We start from the raw sequence: 12,782 nt of genomic DNA on the forward strand, positions 1-12,782 counted from the left end.
TTTTATTATTTATTATTGATTTATTTATTCATTATTAATAGCTTTTACATTTTCATATTTTATATACATTTATTAAAATTAATCACAGACAATACACAAACATTCAGTTATACAATTATAAATTACGTATTTCATTTATATGACTTAATATTAACAAAAAATCAAAGTAAGTAATTTGAATTTATTTACAAAAAAAAAAGTTGATTACTAATTTTAAAATCAGTTATGGCATTTGACTAATATGTAAAAAAAAATTGTAAATTTTTCTTAATATTACTTTTTATAATTTATAACTACTTATTATGTTTGACCGCCTTAGCGGATCTGAATCCCCTTAGTCTAGAGCCTCCGAACTCCTGTCGCTGTCTATTAATAACATGAGGGGTGAAAAAGTAAACATGACCGTCGTCACCTGGTAATCTGTATGTAAAGTAAGATCTGTGATCGTCTCTCAGTTCACCGTTCTGCCTCACATTGGAATTCGCATTGGAATACGATTGTGGATGCGGATGAGAATGAGAATGCGGAACTTTTATAAACTCAGCATCTGGATTTATCGCCGGAGGATTATTGTAATTAACATTAACATCTCCCGCCAACGAAACAGGCTTCTGGCCCTTTATTCTCTCGTAATATTTCTGCTCACGGATCCCCAGCGAAATAAAGTCACTTGGCACTCGCTGATTATAACTATTGTCATTGTTATAATTATTATAATTATCAACAGGCAGCAAGCTCGCGTAATTTGACTGGTAGTGATACTGCTTGTATTTATCTCCAGTTTTAATCTTTACCTGGGAGTCATAGTCGTCGATAAACTCAGCGTCTGGATTAATAGCCGGCAAAGGGCGTTGATAATTAACATTAATATCATTCTTCAGGGAGTAAATATTGTTGTAGTACTCATTTTCTTTTATATCTTTGTCATAATAATTTTTCTCTCTCTCTTCAGGTTTCGGTTTTATCTGATATCTTGGTCTCGGAGTGACGCTTTCATAAGCCTCTGTACTCCCACTGTAAATAGGTGTGGTGCTCGAAAGCCGATATTTTATTTTCCTCCCGAAGTTTGTAAAATATTCTTTTGTGACATCGTCCAAATACTGGTCATCTTGTTTGGTGTAGTAGTTATTACTAGAAACAGTTGTTCCTCTGTGTCTCAGTATCGACAGAGGCGCTTGTGTCGTCGATGCATAGTTGAATTTATTGGTACTAACCTTAAATCTATCATCATTGTACCGCAAATCATCTTGCCATTTATTATAAAATGGTTTTTCTTCTTTAAACTCTTTTTGCACTTGCCATTTGTTGTAATATTTATTATTATTGTCATTATTATCAACATCATCTTCATTGCTGTAATTATTATCAGTGCCATCATTCTGATAGACAACCGGATCATGCACATAATTAGCAGCCTGAAAACTGTACTGATAAATCGGCTTCGATCTGACTTTATTGTTCACATATTTCTTAGTCGTCGACAAAAACTCCCGCGGCCTAGGTGTAGAAGTAATAATCGGCTTGAAATTATAAACAGGCGCCGGTGATGAAGATATAAACTGCTTATAATAGTAAGGATTAGTAGTCTCAAAGTTACTTTTCAACATTCTCTGTCCTTGGACTCTAGAATTTTTAACCTGTGGCTTTAATGACTGGACAGGCGGCTCTATTGTCTGGTAGTCCTGTAAAGTTTGCTGCGAGGGCGTTATTTCAACGTCATAGTAGCTAGACGGTGTCGAAATCGTAGAAGAAAGTACCGGCAAAGGCGTACTAGGCCTCACTTTACGATGAATTGATTCAGGAGGCAATTCTTTAACCACCAATTTATAATAAGACAAACGCGCCTCATTGTCTTGATAATTAATAGGCTCAGGTGTCGTTACTTCATTTTCTTCTTCGTAGTAGTAATACGAGGCTTTCAAATTACTATTTAGCTTTTCTGTTGTAACAGGCGTGGGTGTTGTTTTCTCTATCAATTTTTTGTAGGGTGTCGTAGAATAATAAGCGACTATCGGTCGTATTTTTTTCGGCGTTGAAGTCAACACTTTAGCTTTTTCCGTCCTCCCTTCAATCACATTGCTCTTAGGCGTTGTTGCTTGAATTGAGATGTAATTATCCAGTTTATTTTTATTAACAGGTGAGTATTTCAATTTAGCCTTTGGAGTTTCACGCGTTGAACTCTCCATTCTACTAATTTTATTTATCTTTTCAGACTTAGCCGTCGTAGAAACAGATTCCGCATTACATTTGAGACACACTTTGTCTTTTACTGTTTCATTGTTTTCTTCGAGTGGAGCAAAGAAATCCGGTGGAGGAGGCAAAATAATTCCAGGAACTAAAGGTCCAGGTGGAACTACTGTCGAATTGTCCAACTGATACTTGAAACTGTAAACCGGTGGATAGTAAATAGACTGGTCGTCTTCATCATAATCAGTTTGATTGGAAGGTGGCGGCACAAAGATGGCACCAGGAGGTAGCGCGGGAAAAAACGGGCCAATAATTCCCGCAAACGTTGGACTGGACTTAGTCTTCCGTCCATCGTCTTCATCGTTGGAATTAGTGTCATTGGAGCTTTCATTTTGAATAAAATAAGTTCCATTGAAGGGAACCAGACCGTCTGGGATGATCCATTGCGCAGAAGACTCGTTGTCATCGTTCTCACTAGAGTTTCGCCCGATTATTTTTATAGGCCCGCCATCAGTCAGTTGAATGGGAAATGGCGGAGGTATCTTAGGATTAGCTGGAATTCGCACTTGTCTTTTAGGTGCTTGGTAGTCATCAATCGGCTCCCAGTCACGCAAATTCTTTCTAGATCCTTTTTCATTGTCATCGTAGTTGCCTCCTTTGATCACCAATAAGTGATTCTCTGCAAGCCATATCTCTTCGTTATCCAGACCACCGAAATTCTTGGCGTTATCCCTTGGAATATCGGGGTTTGATGAGTAGCTTATTATTCCTGGTCTCTTTGGTTTCTTGGGTGACAACTCATTTTGTATTAGGCCGTACTTGCCTTCCTTCACTTGTTGCGCTAGAGTTTTCTTATCGTCGTCGTCATCCCGGGTGAATTTTTTCTCTTTACCGTTTCCTGTTGATGATGACTGCAAACTATCCCACTTGGCAGTATCATCAGGAAATTCTTTGTCATCTTTTAACATATCCTGGATATTCTTCGGAGCATTATTTTCAATTTCACTAGAGTTATTGTTATTGCTAGTATTTATATTATTAGTGTTGTTATAGTCCTGGTTCATTGATAAATTGTTATTGTTGTTGTTATTCCGCTGGATGTAACGCTTGCGATGATTCGTCGCTGCGCTGGTGTAATTGTTTATTGCAAGTATAGCTATTATATTGAATAATAGTAACTTTTTGAAAATTGTCCACGGCATCTAAAACAGAAAATTTATTTTTTGAAACTTTAATGACATTTTTTTATCAGTTGCGTTACTTTTAATTTATAAATATTTTTATCTAAATTTTTTAACAGCCAATTTCCTACTTTGTTATTCAACAATCATATAACAAGAAAAACGTTAACGGTTCGCTATTTTATGAAGATATTTATCAATAATTAACTTTCAATCTCTGTAACTATCAGATATAGAAACGGTTAATTGACGTTTTTACAGAAAACGTTCTCTATAAAACCGATCTTCAGAGAAACACAATTATCTCCGTGATACTAAATTGTTATTATTATTTTATTTTATTTTTTTGTGTGTCAATTTTAAAGATACATCAAATTTTCATAAAATCCGAATTCATAGATTCTGAGCTATTGAAAAAAAAGAGCGAATTAATATTGATCGTTATTACGATATAACAACGCTATTTAGCGGGTAAAGATTTTTAATTTGAATTTTCACGTTATATTAATAATAAATATTAGTATTATAATTAAAATTCTATGTTGAATTTAAGCGTCTAAGAATGTCATTCATAGTATAAAAACACACCCAATGAAATTTTAACTCAACATTATTTATTTTATGCAAAAAATATTAATTATTATTATTTAAATTATTATCAAAAAACTTTTACTTAAATTTTATTAAAATTATTCAGTAATCAAGCCATAAATTATAATAAATTTGTAGAAATATTGAAAAGTTTAAAATGCTGAAACCACGATCTTTCATAACAATAGACCGTTCATTGACTCTGCATTGTTAACTAAAAGATATTACTAACTAAATAAAAAATTATTATTTTTATTATATTTATGTATAACACACTACATATATTACGTTTTATTGTAACAGATTGCCAAATATTTCGAAAATCAGTGTTATATAGAGTGAGAAGTATAGATCAGCCTACCAGTCTCTTTTCACGGTCAAATATTGTCCGATATGATTTAATTCTAGATAGTGAATGTTTTTGTATTGACATGTAATAACGCATTCACTAAAATAACAGCCGCATTGTTGTACGTTTTTTTGTTCTTTTTTTGTGTAGTAAGATTACATATTATATATTATTTATTATGTAATGACATAATACAACAAAGTAACTTTTTTTTTATTACGCGATGACGCGTTGAAAGATAAAATAGATTTAAATTTATTTCAATATTCAATATTGAATCCTGAATAAAAATCGAGGGTAATTACGATAATTATGGTACGAAGAAACAATTGCTGGCCGGTTTAGCATAGCTCAGGCATAGCTGTTTCTGTTGATCCAAGGAAGAAAGTTTATTTTTTTTAGTTCGTTCTATTTTATTGTTAATTTAAAAACATTATATTTAATTCCATTATTTCCTGTACATGCTCGAGAGTCATGAAACGTGTGTCTCTTAATTATACACATTAAATTAATAAAATCTATATATACTAAGAAATTTTAACTTTCTATTTCTAGGTAAACTTTTTTTTTTTCAAATTTCATTGCTATTCCGATAATGTCAATCTTCTGTTCGCTAATTATTGAAAATAAATAATCATAAAAATAAACAAAAAATTATACATGCAGAAAATTTCGAAATCTAGACTTGTAATTTTTTGTTTTTGTATTAATTTACTTATAGAATATTTTTTTTTATTTTCGATGCAGTGTAAAGTATTACAATTTTAAAAATTAAAAATATGTATCAAAAGATTTGAAACGCGAATGCTTAAATTGAATCGTGTCGCAGTGAGAGTGAAAGGCCAACGTGACCCATGGGTGTGTCTGGGTCTAGTTTCAACACTTTTCACTTATATGTACTTACTATTATACCTTGCACGTATATAAATATATTAATGTGTATATATCTAGACGGGTTTAAATTGATAGATATGCATTTGTAAAAAAATTTTCCCGCAAGGGGTGTAGTAATAAATTTATCCAAAAAAGGTTATTCACAATTTACAAATCGTTAAGAATTTTAAAATAATGTTTCTGAATTTTTTATGTCTTAAGAAATAAGAATAACTACTCAATTAACTTTCAATCTTTAAGTGATTGATTTTCGATAGTTAAAAGTAATTGAAAAGAGACAAGTGAAGGTTTGATCTATATTTTTTTAAACAATTATTTTTATCATTAAAATTTATTATAAATATAAATATAAAGAAGTTATTTATTTTGTAAAAATTTTTTTAATATTCATTTTTGATAATTGGAATAATTATAACAATAATATTAATAATCAACTCAAAAATTATTATTATTATTATTATTATTAGTATGAAAAAAAAAAATACTAGAAAATTATGAATTATTTCTACTCATAAAATACATAATACTGCAACCTGTTAGTTAAGATGATTATATTAACTACATAGAACAAGATCGGGATGAGAGACGACTATTATGCAAGTATAAAACGTGCTTCCTCGCGTTCCGAGTAGTACATAATAGTCGCGCGGTCAATGCCAAGGTATTCTGCTTTGCTTCTTCAGCCTCTCTCTTTATCTCACTCATACCCATTAATAAATAAATATAAATACAACTATATACATATAAAAACATATTTGTATATAATGCCCTCATAATTATCATACTTGAATATTGATATCCGCAACTCTTACTGCTTCACATTTCATTGAATTTATTCGCCAATAAATGAATAAATAAAGTTAATACAATATAATAAAATTAACGATTTTTATTTTGAATGAAATACTTCTCACGTTCCGTTGATTTATAATAAAACTATTATAATATATCAGCGTAAACGAGTGCAGTTGTAGTTGCAGAATTATAAATCCACAATAAATATCTCTCGAACCCAACAGGATATTTTTTTTTCTATTTAATCAATTATACAATTATTATGGAATTAACTGATACATTATATTAGATTATATTATTTTTTTTTACAGTAATTATCGATGAACTAATTGTACAGGATATTCCCCGCATAGCTTGTTTTATAACGACGTTTTTATACCTCGTAAAATTTTTATTTGATATTATTATTATTAGTATTATTATTATTATCAGATTAATTAAATTGTTTATCGATCATTGATTTTTTAATGCTACAAGTTTTTTCTTGACTTTATTTGCATTATAAGTTAGAAATTTTTCAATTAAACTTTTATTGTGAATTGTCTCAAGTTTTGCAATTGAAATTGTCGATGATTTATTCAAAATAATTTGAATTATACATAATTGTTTGTATTAATTATGATCATTTATTCACTTATTAATAAACGAAATAATTCCAGCTTAGTTATTGACAGTATATTAAATTATCTATTAAATAACAATAATTAATTATGTATGTTATGAATTTATTATCGATTTGGTGTTGATGCAATAATTATGTTAATCTAAGCGGCATTATCAATCTTTTCAAAGGGTGGAAAAATTATGTACGCCGTTTAGCTTTTATTGAACTTGTTTCGCTCTATAAATTTAAAATTATCCAAATTTTAAGAAATGAAAGTTTTCCTCCATTAATTATAATTTAAAAATTTTTTCCAAATTTTTTTCTCTAGAAGTTTAGGAATAATAATCTTAATAATAATTATAATAATTGAATATCATGTTTTAAATTTTGAGAAAAAAATCAATTATTTATTTTTTATTTTTATTATTTATAATACTGAATTCATTAGAAATGATATCTTTTTTCTTTAAGCTATAAATTATTTAAAAAAAAATTAAATGATCAACAAAACCATAAATGCAACTCTATTAAATTTTTTACAAATTCCCATTAACATACAATATCCGTGACTCATCAGGATATTTTAAGCAGGTTTCGCAAGTTTTTATGCCAATTCGCGTTTCTTAAACAAAGTCCCTCCCCAATAAACTAAAAAGAAAAATAAAAATAAAAACTTCATTATCCACTCGGAAATGCAAAAATTTTCAACGTCTCGATCCAATCTCAGTTAACATTCAATAAAAAATCCAATCTTTACAATTCTAATCAGTTTCAATAAAAACGCTTAAATGAGCGGATTTCCCAACAACAAAAAAAATCATGAATCACTCAATATATGAATATAAACATAAATTATTAATAAAAATGCACCAAACCGAGTCTCGAACCCGGATCATTCCGACCGTAATTATTCTAATCTATCCATCAGATCCATTATTCTTTTCCGAGTTATGTCAATTAACTAATTTTTTCCCACGACCGAAAGACAAAAAATAAAAATAATAATAAAGTGATATAGCCGAAATCAAATTTAGATAAAAGCTAAACATCACATGAGCATTATTTAATACAATTATCACATGTCCGTCAATTGAATTAATACATTGCCCAATAGATGCATAACAAGACAAGATATACATATATATATTTAACAGATAATAGATAATAAATCTAAAAGCAAACCGATACCGATACAATGCCAGCGTTATTTTTTTTTATTTTTTTAGTTTCACAAATGTTACAATTGTAATATTTAACTTCACATATATTTATATAAATAATATACAAGCATTATGGTATATTACGAGTATGAGCTAATGCATTAGCATGTTACAATTGAAACGTATAAGACATAATGTGTATAATTATATATATAATATTAAATCCACAGAATATTTATTAAGATAAAGATATATAAATTAAAAAATAAATCCGCCCTCATGTAAACTTTTGAACGCATTCCCACGCTCGAATTGACCTCTCTCTCTCTCTTTTTCTTTCTCTGTGGGGCCTCAACTCCTTGCAATTTAATAGCAAATAGCAAATATAATAGCAAGTATATTCACTTCAGAGTTAAACCCAGCTCGATATCCACAAACTACCAAACAGTAACGATATATTCCATCTACCGTGAATTAAATATTTTATTAATTTGAGTTTTATTCAAATTTAAATTTAACCTGAGGTCGCATCAAGGTTTTAACCATTTTTAAGTCAATGACAATGACTTCTGCACATTTAATAATATTTCATACAATTTAATCGTTGGTTTTTAATAAAAAATTTTGAACGCTTACATTTAACTAGAGGTTATTTATCATTTATTCTTTATTCTTCAAATCTACTACACGAGACTAATTTTATTTGATTTATTTTTGTACGCGATTAGATGAGAAAGCAACGCAAGTGTTTTATTTATTTACTTTTTATTTGGTGTAGATGGAAATAATAAAACTGTTAACTTAGGGTAATGATAATCACTAGTTTAATGTGAAAGTAATGTAAATGATTAAATGATTCTGTCAAATTCGTTAATTATCATTTTATAATATTTTATTTGAATAATAAAGCTAAGCTAATCCACAAAAGTAAAGTAAACGGATTTGTTAACGATATCATTTATTTACCGTTTTAGATTTGTCAAGTTAAACATGTAATAGTATGATTTATGCTATGATAATCTTTATTAATAGATCTGACTTGGTTTGTTATTTTATTTTATGCTTTCGCGGTAAAATTGTTTCGAGGATTAATCATAAGTTTTTTTTGGGTACTTGTGATGAAAAAGTTTTTAGGTGATTAGTCATACATGGCGATAATAATAATAATAATAATAATAATAATAATAATAATAATAATAATAATAATAAATGACAAATAGTTTAAGTTAACATTAATAATCTTCAATAATTTTAAATTGTTTATTATTATTATTATTGTTATTGTTGTTGTTGTTGTTGTTGTTGTTATTGTTATTACTTCAAAATTTTTTTTTAAATTACACTTATATTTTAAATAAGAATATTTGGAAATTTTTATAAAAATTTCCAACGGATCAAATAATAATTCATTTAATTTTATTAAACTAATAAAAATTAAAAAACAAAACTTGAAGACTAAGTTATATTTATAAAATCTTAAAATTCATTCCCGCTGTTTTATGATACAAGTTTTAATTAAGAAAAAAAGTATCCAATGACTGAAATTTAAAGCACTTGATTATTCTATTCTCTTTTTATATGCTTAATTAAATATTGTTGTTGCTTTTTATGGCTTGTAAGTTGCAAGTGTTACTATTTGAAATATCACTGTTGTTAATTTAATTCAATAGGAATAAACAGGTGTTTTTATTAAATGAAGTATTAGGTAAAAACACTTAGATCTCAGCAATAACTCCAAGTAAGGTAGCTAAATTTTATTACAGTTTTATCTGAATATTTAATGAATAGTTATCTTTTTAAGAATCAAAATCTTTGTAATTTTTTATTAAAACAAGGTACTATTTTTCTTTAAATTTTTACCTCTCAAATAAAATTAATTTTTTAATTATTTAATTAAACATCGAATATTAAAATAATTCAGCTATTTTATTCTATAAAGCGCTCCTAAAATCGCAGTGACTTTTTATCAAATTTTTTTTTGTTTATTCAATTTCTCAAAATTCATTGTCAATGAAAAAAAATTCATATAATGTTCAAAAATTATTTCTCAAATTTATATTAAAAAATAAAAAAAATATTGATGTTAAAATAAGAATAAATTTATAATCATCCTGAAGAAAAATCATCGAATTTTTTAAAAGTCATTTTTAATAATTAGAAACAAAAATTTTCATCGTATCTTTGAGGCATTTTTAATTAACACACAATTAAAGTTAATTTAATTTTGGTAAAAACTCCAAAAAATAATTTTCCATTTTAAACAATCACTTACGATGATAATAGATCAAAAATCATAAATAAATCAATTGAAGTTATTCTTATCTATAAAAGATATTTATCGAACCAAAAATTTCTAATGAATAAAAATGAACCGTAAATTAATAAACACTTTGAAATAAAAGTAACTCTCACTATTGACAGCAATAAAACTAACAAATAAAATAAAATTACTGTTGATTGTCGACTGTCGATTGAAACAATAGATAAACCAATAATTTGTCCTTTAGTTCGCAACAATAACGCTTCAGAATAAATTTGCATTGACCGTAATGATATACATGATCACAATGATGTTTACGACTTTCACCATCAACAGAAGTACCATTATAAAAATCTAAATTACGGGCCGTGTAATCACTATTGATTGTCGATCATTAAAGTAAAAATGTAACAAAAAATAACATTCACTCATTAAATATTCAGACTACAAATTACAAACTTCTAATTCACCTAGACGAGGAATAAAATTATCAAATTAATCAGCCATTGACTTCATTAAAAAAAAAAAAAAGATTAATCACTCACGATTTTTTTTCTGTCGAAATCGAAATCCTACTAATGTTCTTTGGTACATTAATTAAGTGGTAAATAATAATTATTTTCTTTTTTTTTTTTTTCAACTTTTTTCAAAATTACTTTCTATCATAACTTTTTATTTATAATTGAAAACAATATTCACTCAAAGTAATATGCACCGTGTAATATGCATACGTTTAAACCCAACGTTCCCATGTGTTTAATTTTGGGTTTTTAAATAATAATTATAATAATGAAACACTACTATTTATCAATAATTATTGTGTTTGATTGAAATAGGTTTAAAATTAAAAATTTAGTTATCGAGGAGGAGGAATGTTAGTGTAATTGCACGAAAATAAATTAGCCACACATGCACTAAATATCTTGAATAACTGAGTTTGACTGAAGCACTGAATATCCTCGTGCTCGTGTATTGCCTCCACCTCGAGTAAAAACTGATCTCACCATACATCCCTTCTCTCTTTGCATTATCGTTAGTCGCCTTGTTGTCTATACTATATAGATATAGATATAAATATAGTAATTTTGTGTATACGTATATATTATACGTGTATACGTATAATATATATTTACAATTTTCCACTTCTGCTACCTCGAACTCATTCAGTCTTAAATGCATGCTGGAGAAGGAAGGGAGCCTTTCTTATTTCTCATTAAATCTATATTTTAGTATCTACTTAGCACAGTCATGTATTAATTAACGCTACTAATTATTTTACTTCTACAATTGTCATCGGCTTTATAATAATAATAAAAACAACAAAAATTGATTATTGTCGAATTTTGACATAAAGTTATTTACTAAGTTTGTTTTCAAGTTCAACAATAATTATCAAATTTTTTGAAACTTACAATAATCATAATTATAATAATTTATTATTACTCTTTATATTACTAATATTATTATTATTATTATTATTATTATTATTATTATTATTATTATTATTATTATTATTAACATGTAAAACAATTTATAATGTAAATTTTTAATGTGGTTAATAATTCATCATTATCGAGGATTTGTTTAATAAAAAAAAAATTCATTATAATAAAAATAAAAAATAAATAATTATTTTTCATTAAAAAGATTTTTTATTATTATAAATAAGCTGTAATTTTTTTTTATAAATACAACCCCGAGGTCAACATAAATATAGATTGTGAGAGTTGAAATATTTATTAAATTCATATTACGAAGGTCAAAAAATGTAATATTTACTCAATTATATTAATTTTGAGTTTATTCAATTGCAGTATAAACAGCCTTGATTAGTAATATTTTTCACAGATTTTTTTATATAATATTAAGTAGCAAGTTTTTAAAATAAATTCTAAGAATAAAGACGTTTGATTACGTGATTCAATTACTACGGTGACACGGATCATTATTGTGATGATGACAATTAAGTTCCTCCAATATCTATTTATGGGAATCTATTATATATTTATTCCGAGCATTAATATGTAGGCGTTTATAGATGAATCATTATAAATACTTGAAGATATTTTTATTAATAATAATTTATTCAGGTAATTATAACTGGGTAATTTATTATTTTACTATTTTTATTGTTCGACGTCATAAAAATTCTTTATAATTAATAACGAGGATAAGGATCTATAGTCTATAAAAATTTCTGTCGTTTTAGATTTATTACGGTTTTTTAATCAATATTGTACTTATTAAAATTAGTATTAATAATTTTTATTAATAATTCATTATTATTATTATTATTATTATTATTATTATTATTATTATTATTATTATTATATCGATTTTCAATTTATTTCAATAAAAAAAATACATATAAAAAATTATTAGTTTAATATTTACAGAGAAAGTTTATTTGAAATAAAACCTAAAGCGTGCGTACATAAATAATAATACTGAAATGAAACTAAAAAAAATGACTAAGTAGTATGTATATAATAGTGTTTGCCAAGGTGAAGGAATACACGTTCTCACTATTGTATTAAGTGATAAACTATCTTTTATACAAATTGTTTAATTCTATTCATTTTTCATTAGTGTTTTTTATCCGCCAGCTTCTATTCATCGTGAGCGCAGACGTGTGAACACAAGTAGAGCTAATTCGTTAAACAATTAACGCGCGCATCTATCATTATTTTTTGCATCTCTACTATTATATACTCCAGCTCTATGTTTTATCCTTTCAACTTCAACTAATATAACGTCAGGC

The 12,782-nt window shown here is 27.1% G+C and overlaps 2 protein-coding genes across 3 annotated transcripts in view; one reads left to right on the top strand and one right to left on the bottom strand.

The window, feature by feature from the left end:
* LOC123271833 (N-alpha-acetyltransferase 15, NatA auxiliary subunit) overlaps window positions 1-12,782 on the top strand; it is a 32,146-nt gene that overhangs the window by 2,778 nt on the left and 16,586 nt on the right. The window lies entirely within an intron of this gene.
* On the bottom strand, window positions 9-11,009 carry LOC123271827 (probable serine/threonine-protein kinase DDB_G0275165). Of its 2 annotated transcripts, none has more exons than XM_044738286.1 (2): window positions 10,567-11,009; window positions 9-3,389 (listed from the first exon to the last, which is right to left on the bottom strand). In XM_044738286.1, the coding sequence occupies exon 2, from the start codon at window positions 3,387-3,389 to the stop codon at window positions 294-296; it is 3,096 nt and encodes a 1,031-aa protein (XP_044594221.1). In that variant the 5' UTR covers window positions 10,567-11,009; the 3' UTR covers window positions 9-293. The 2 variants fall into 2 exon arrangements, with proteins under 2 accessions (XP_044594221.1, XP_044594220.1); XM_044738285.1 differs by lacking the exon at window positions 10,567-11,009 and adding an exon at window positions 10,213-10,340.

Source organism: Cotesia glomerata, linkage group LG9 (assembly GCF_020080835.1).
Source record: "Cotesia glomerata isolate CgM1 linkage group LG9, MPM_Cglom_v2.3, whole genome shotgun sequence".
NCBI lineage: Eukaryota > Metazoa > Arthropoda > Insecta > Hymenoptera > Braconidae > Cotesia > Cotesia glomerata.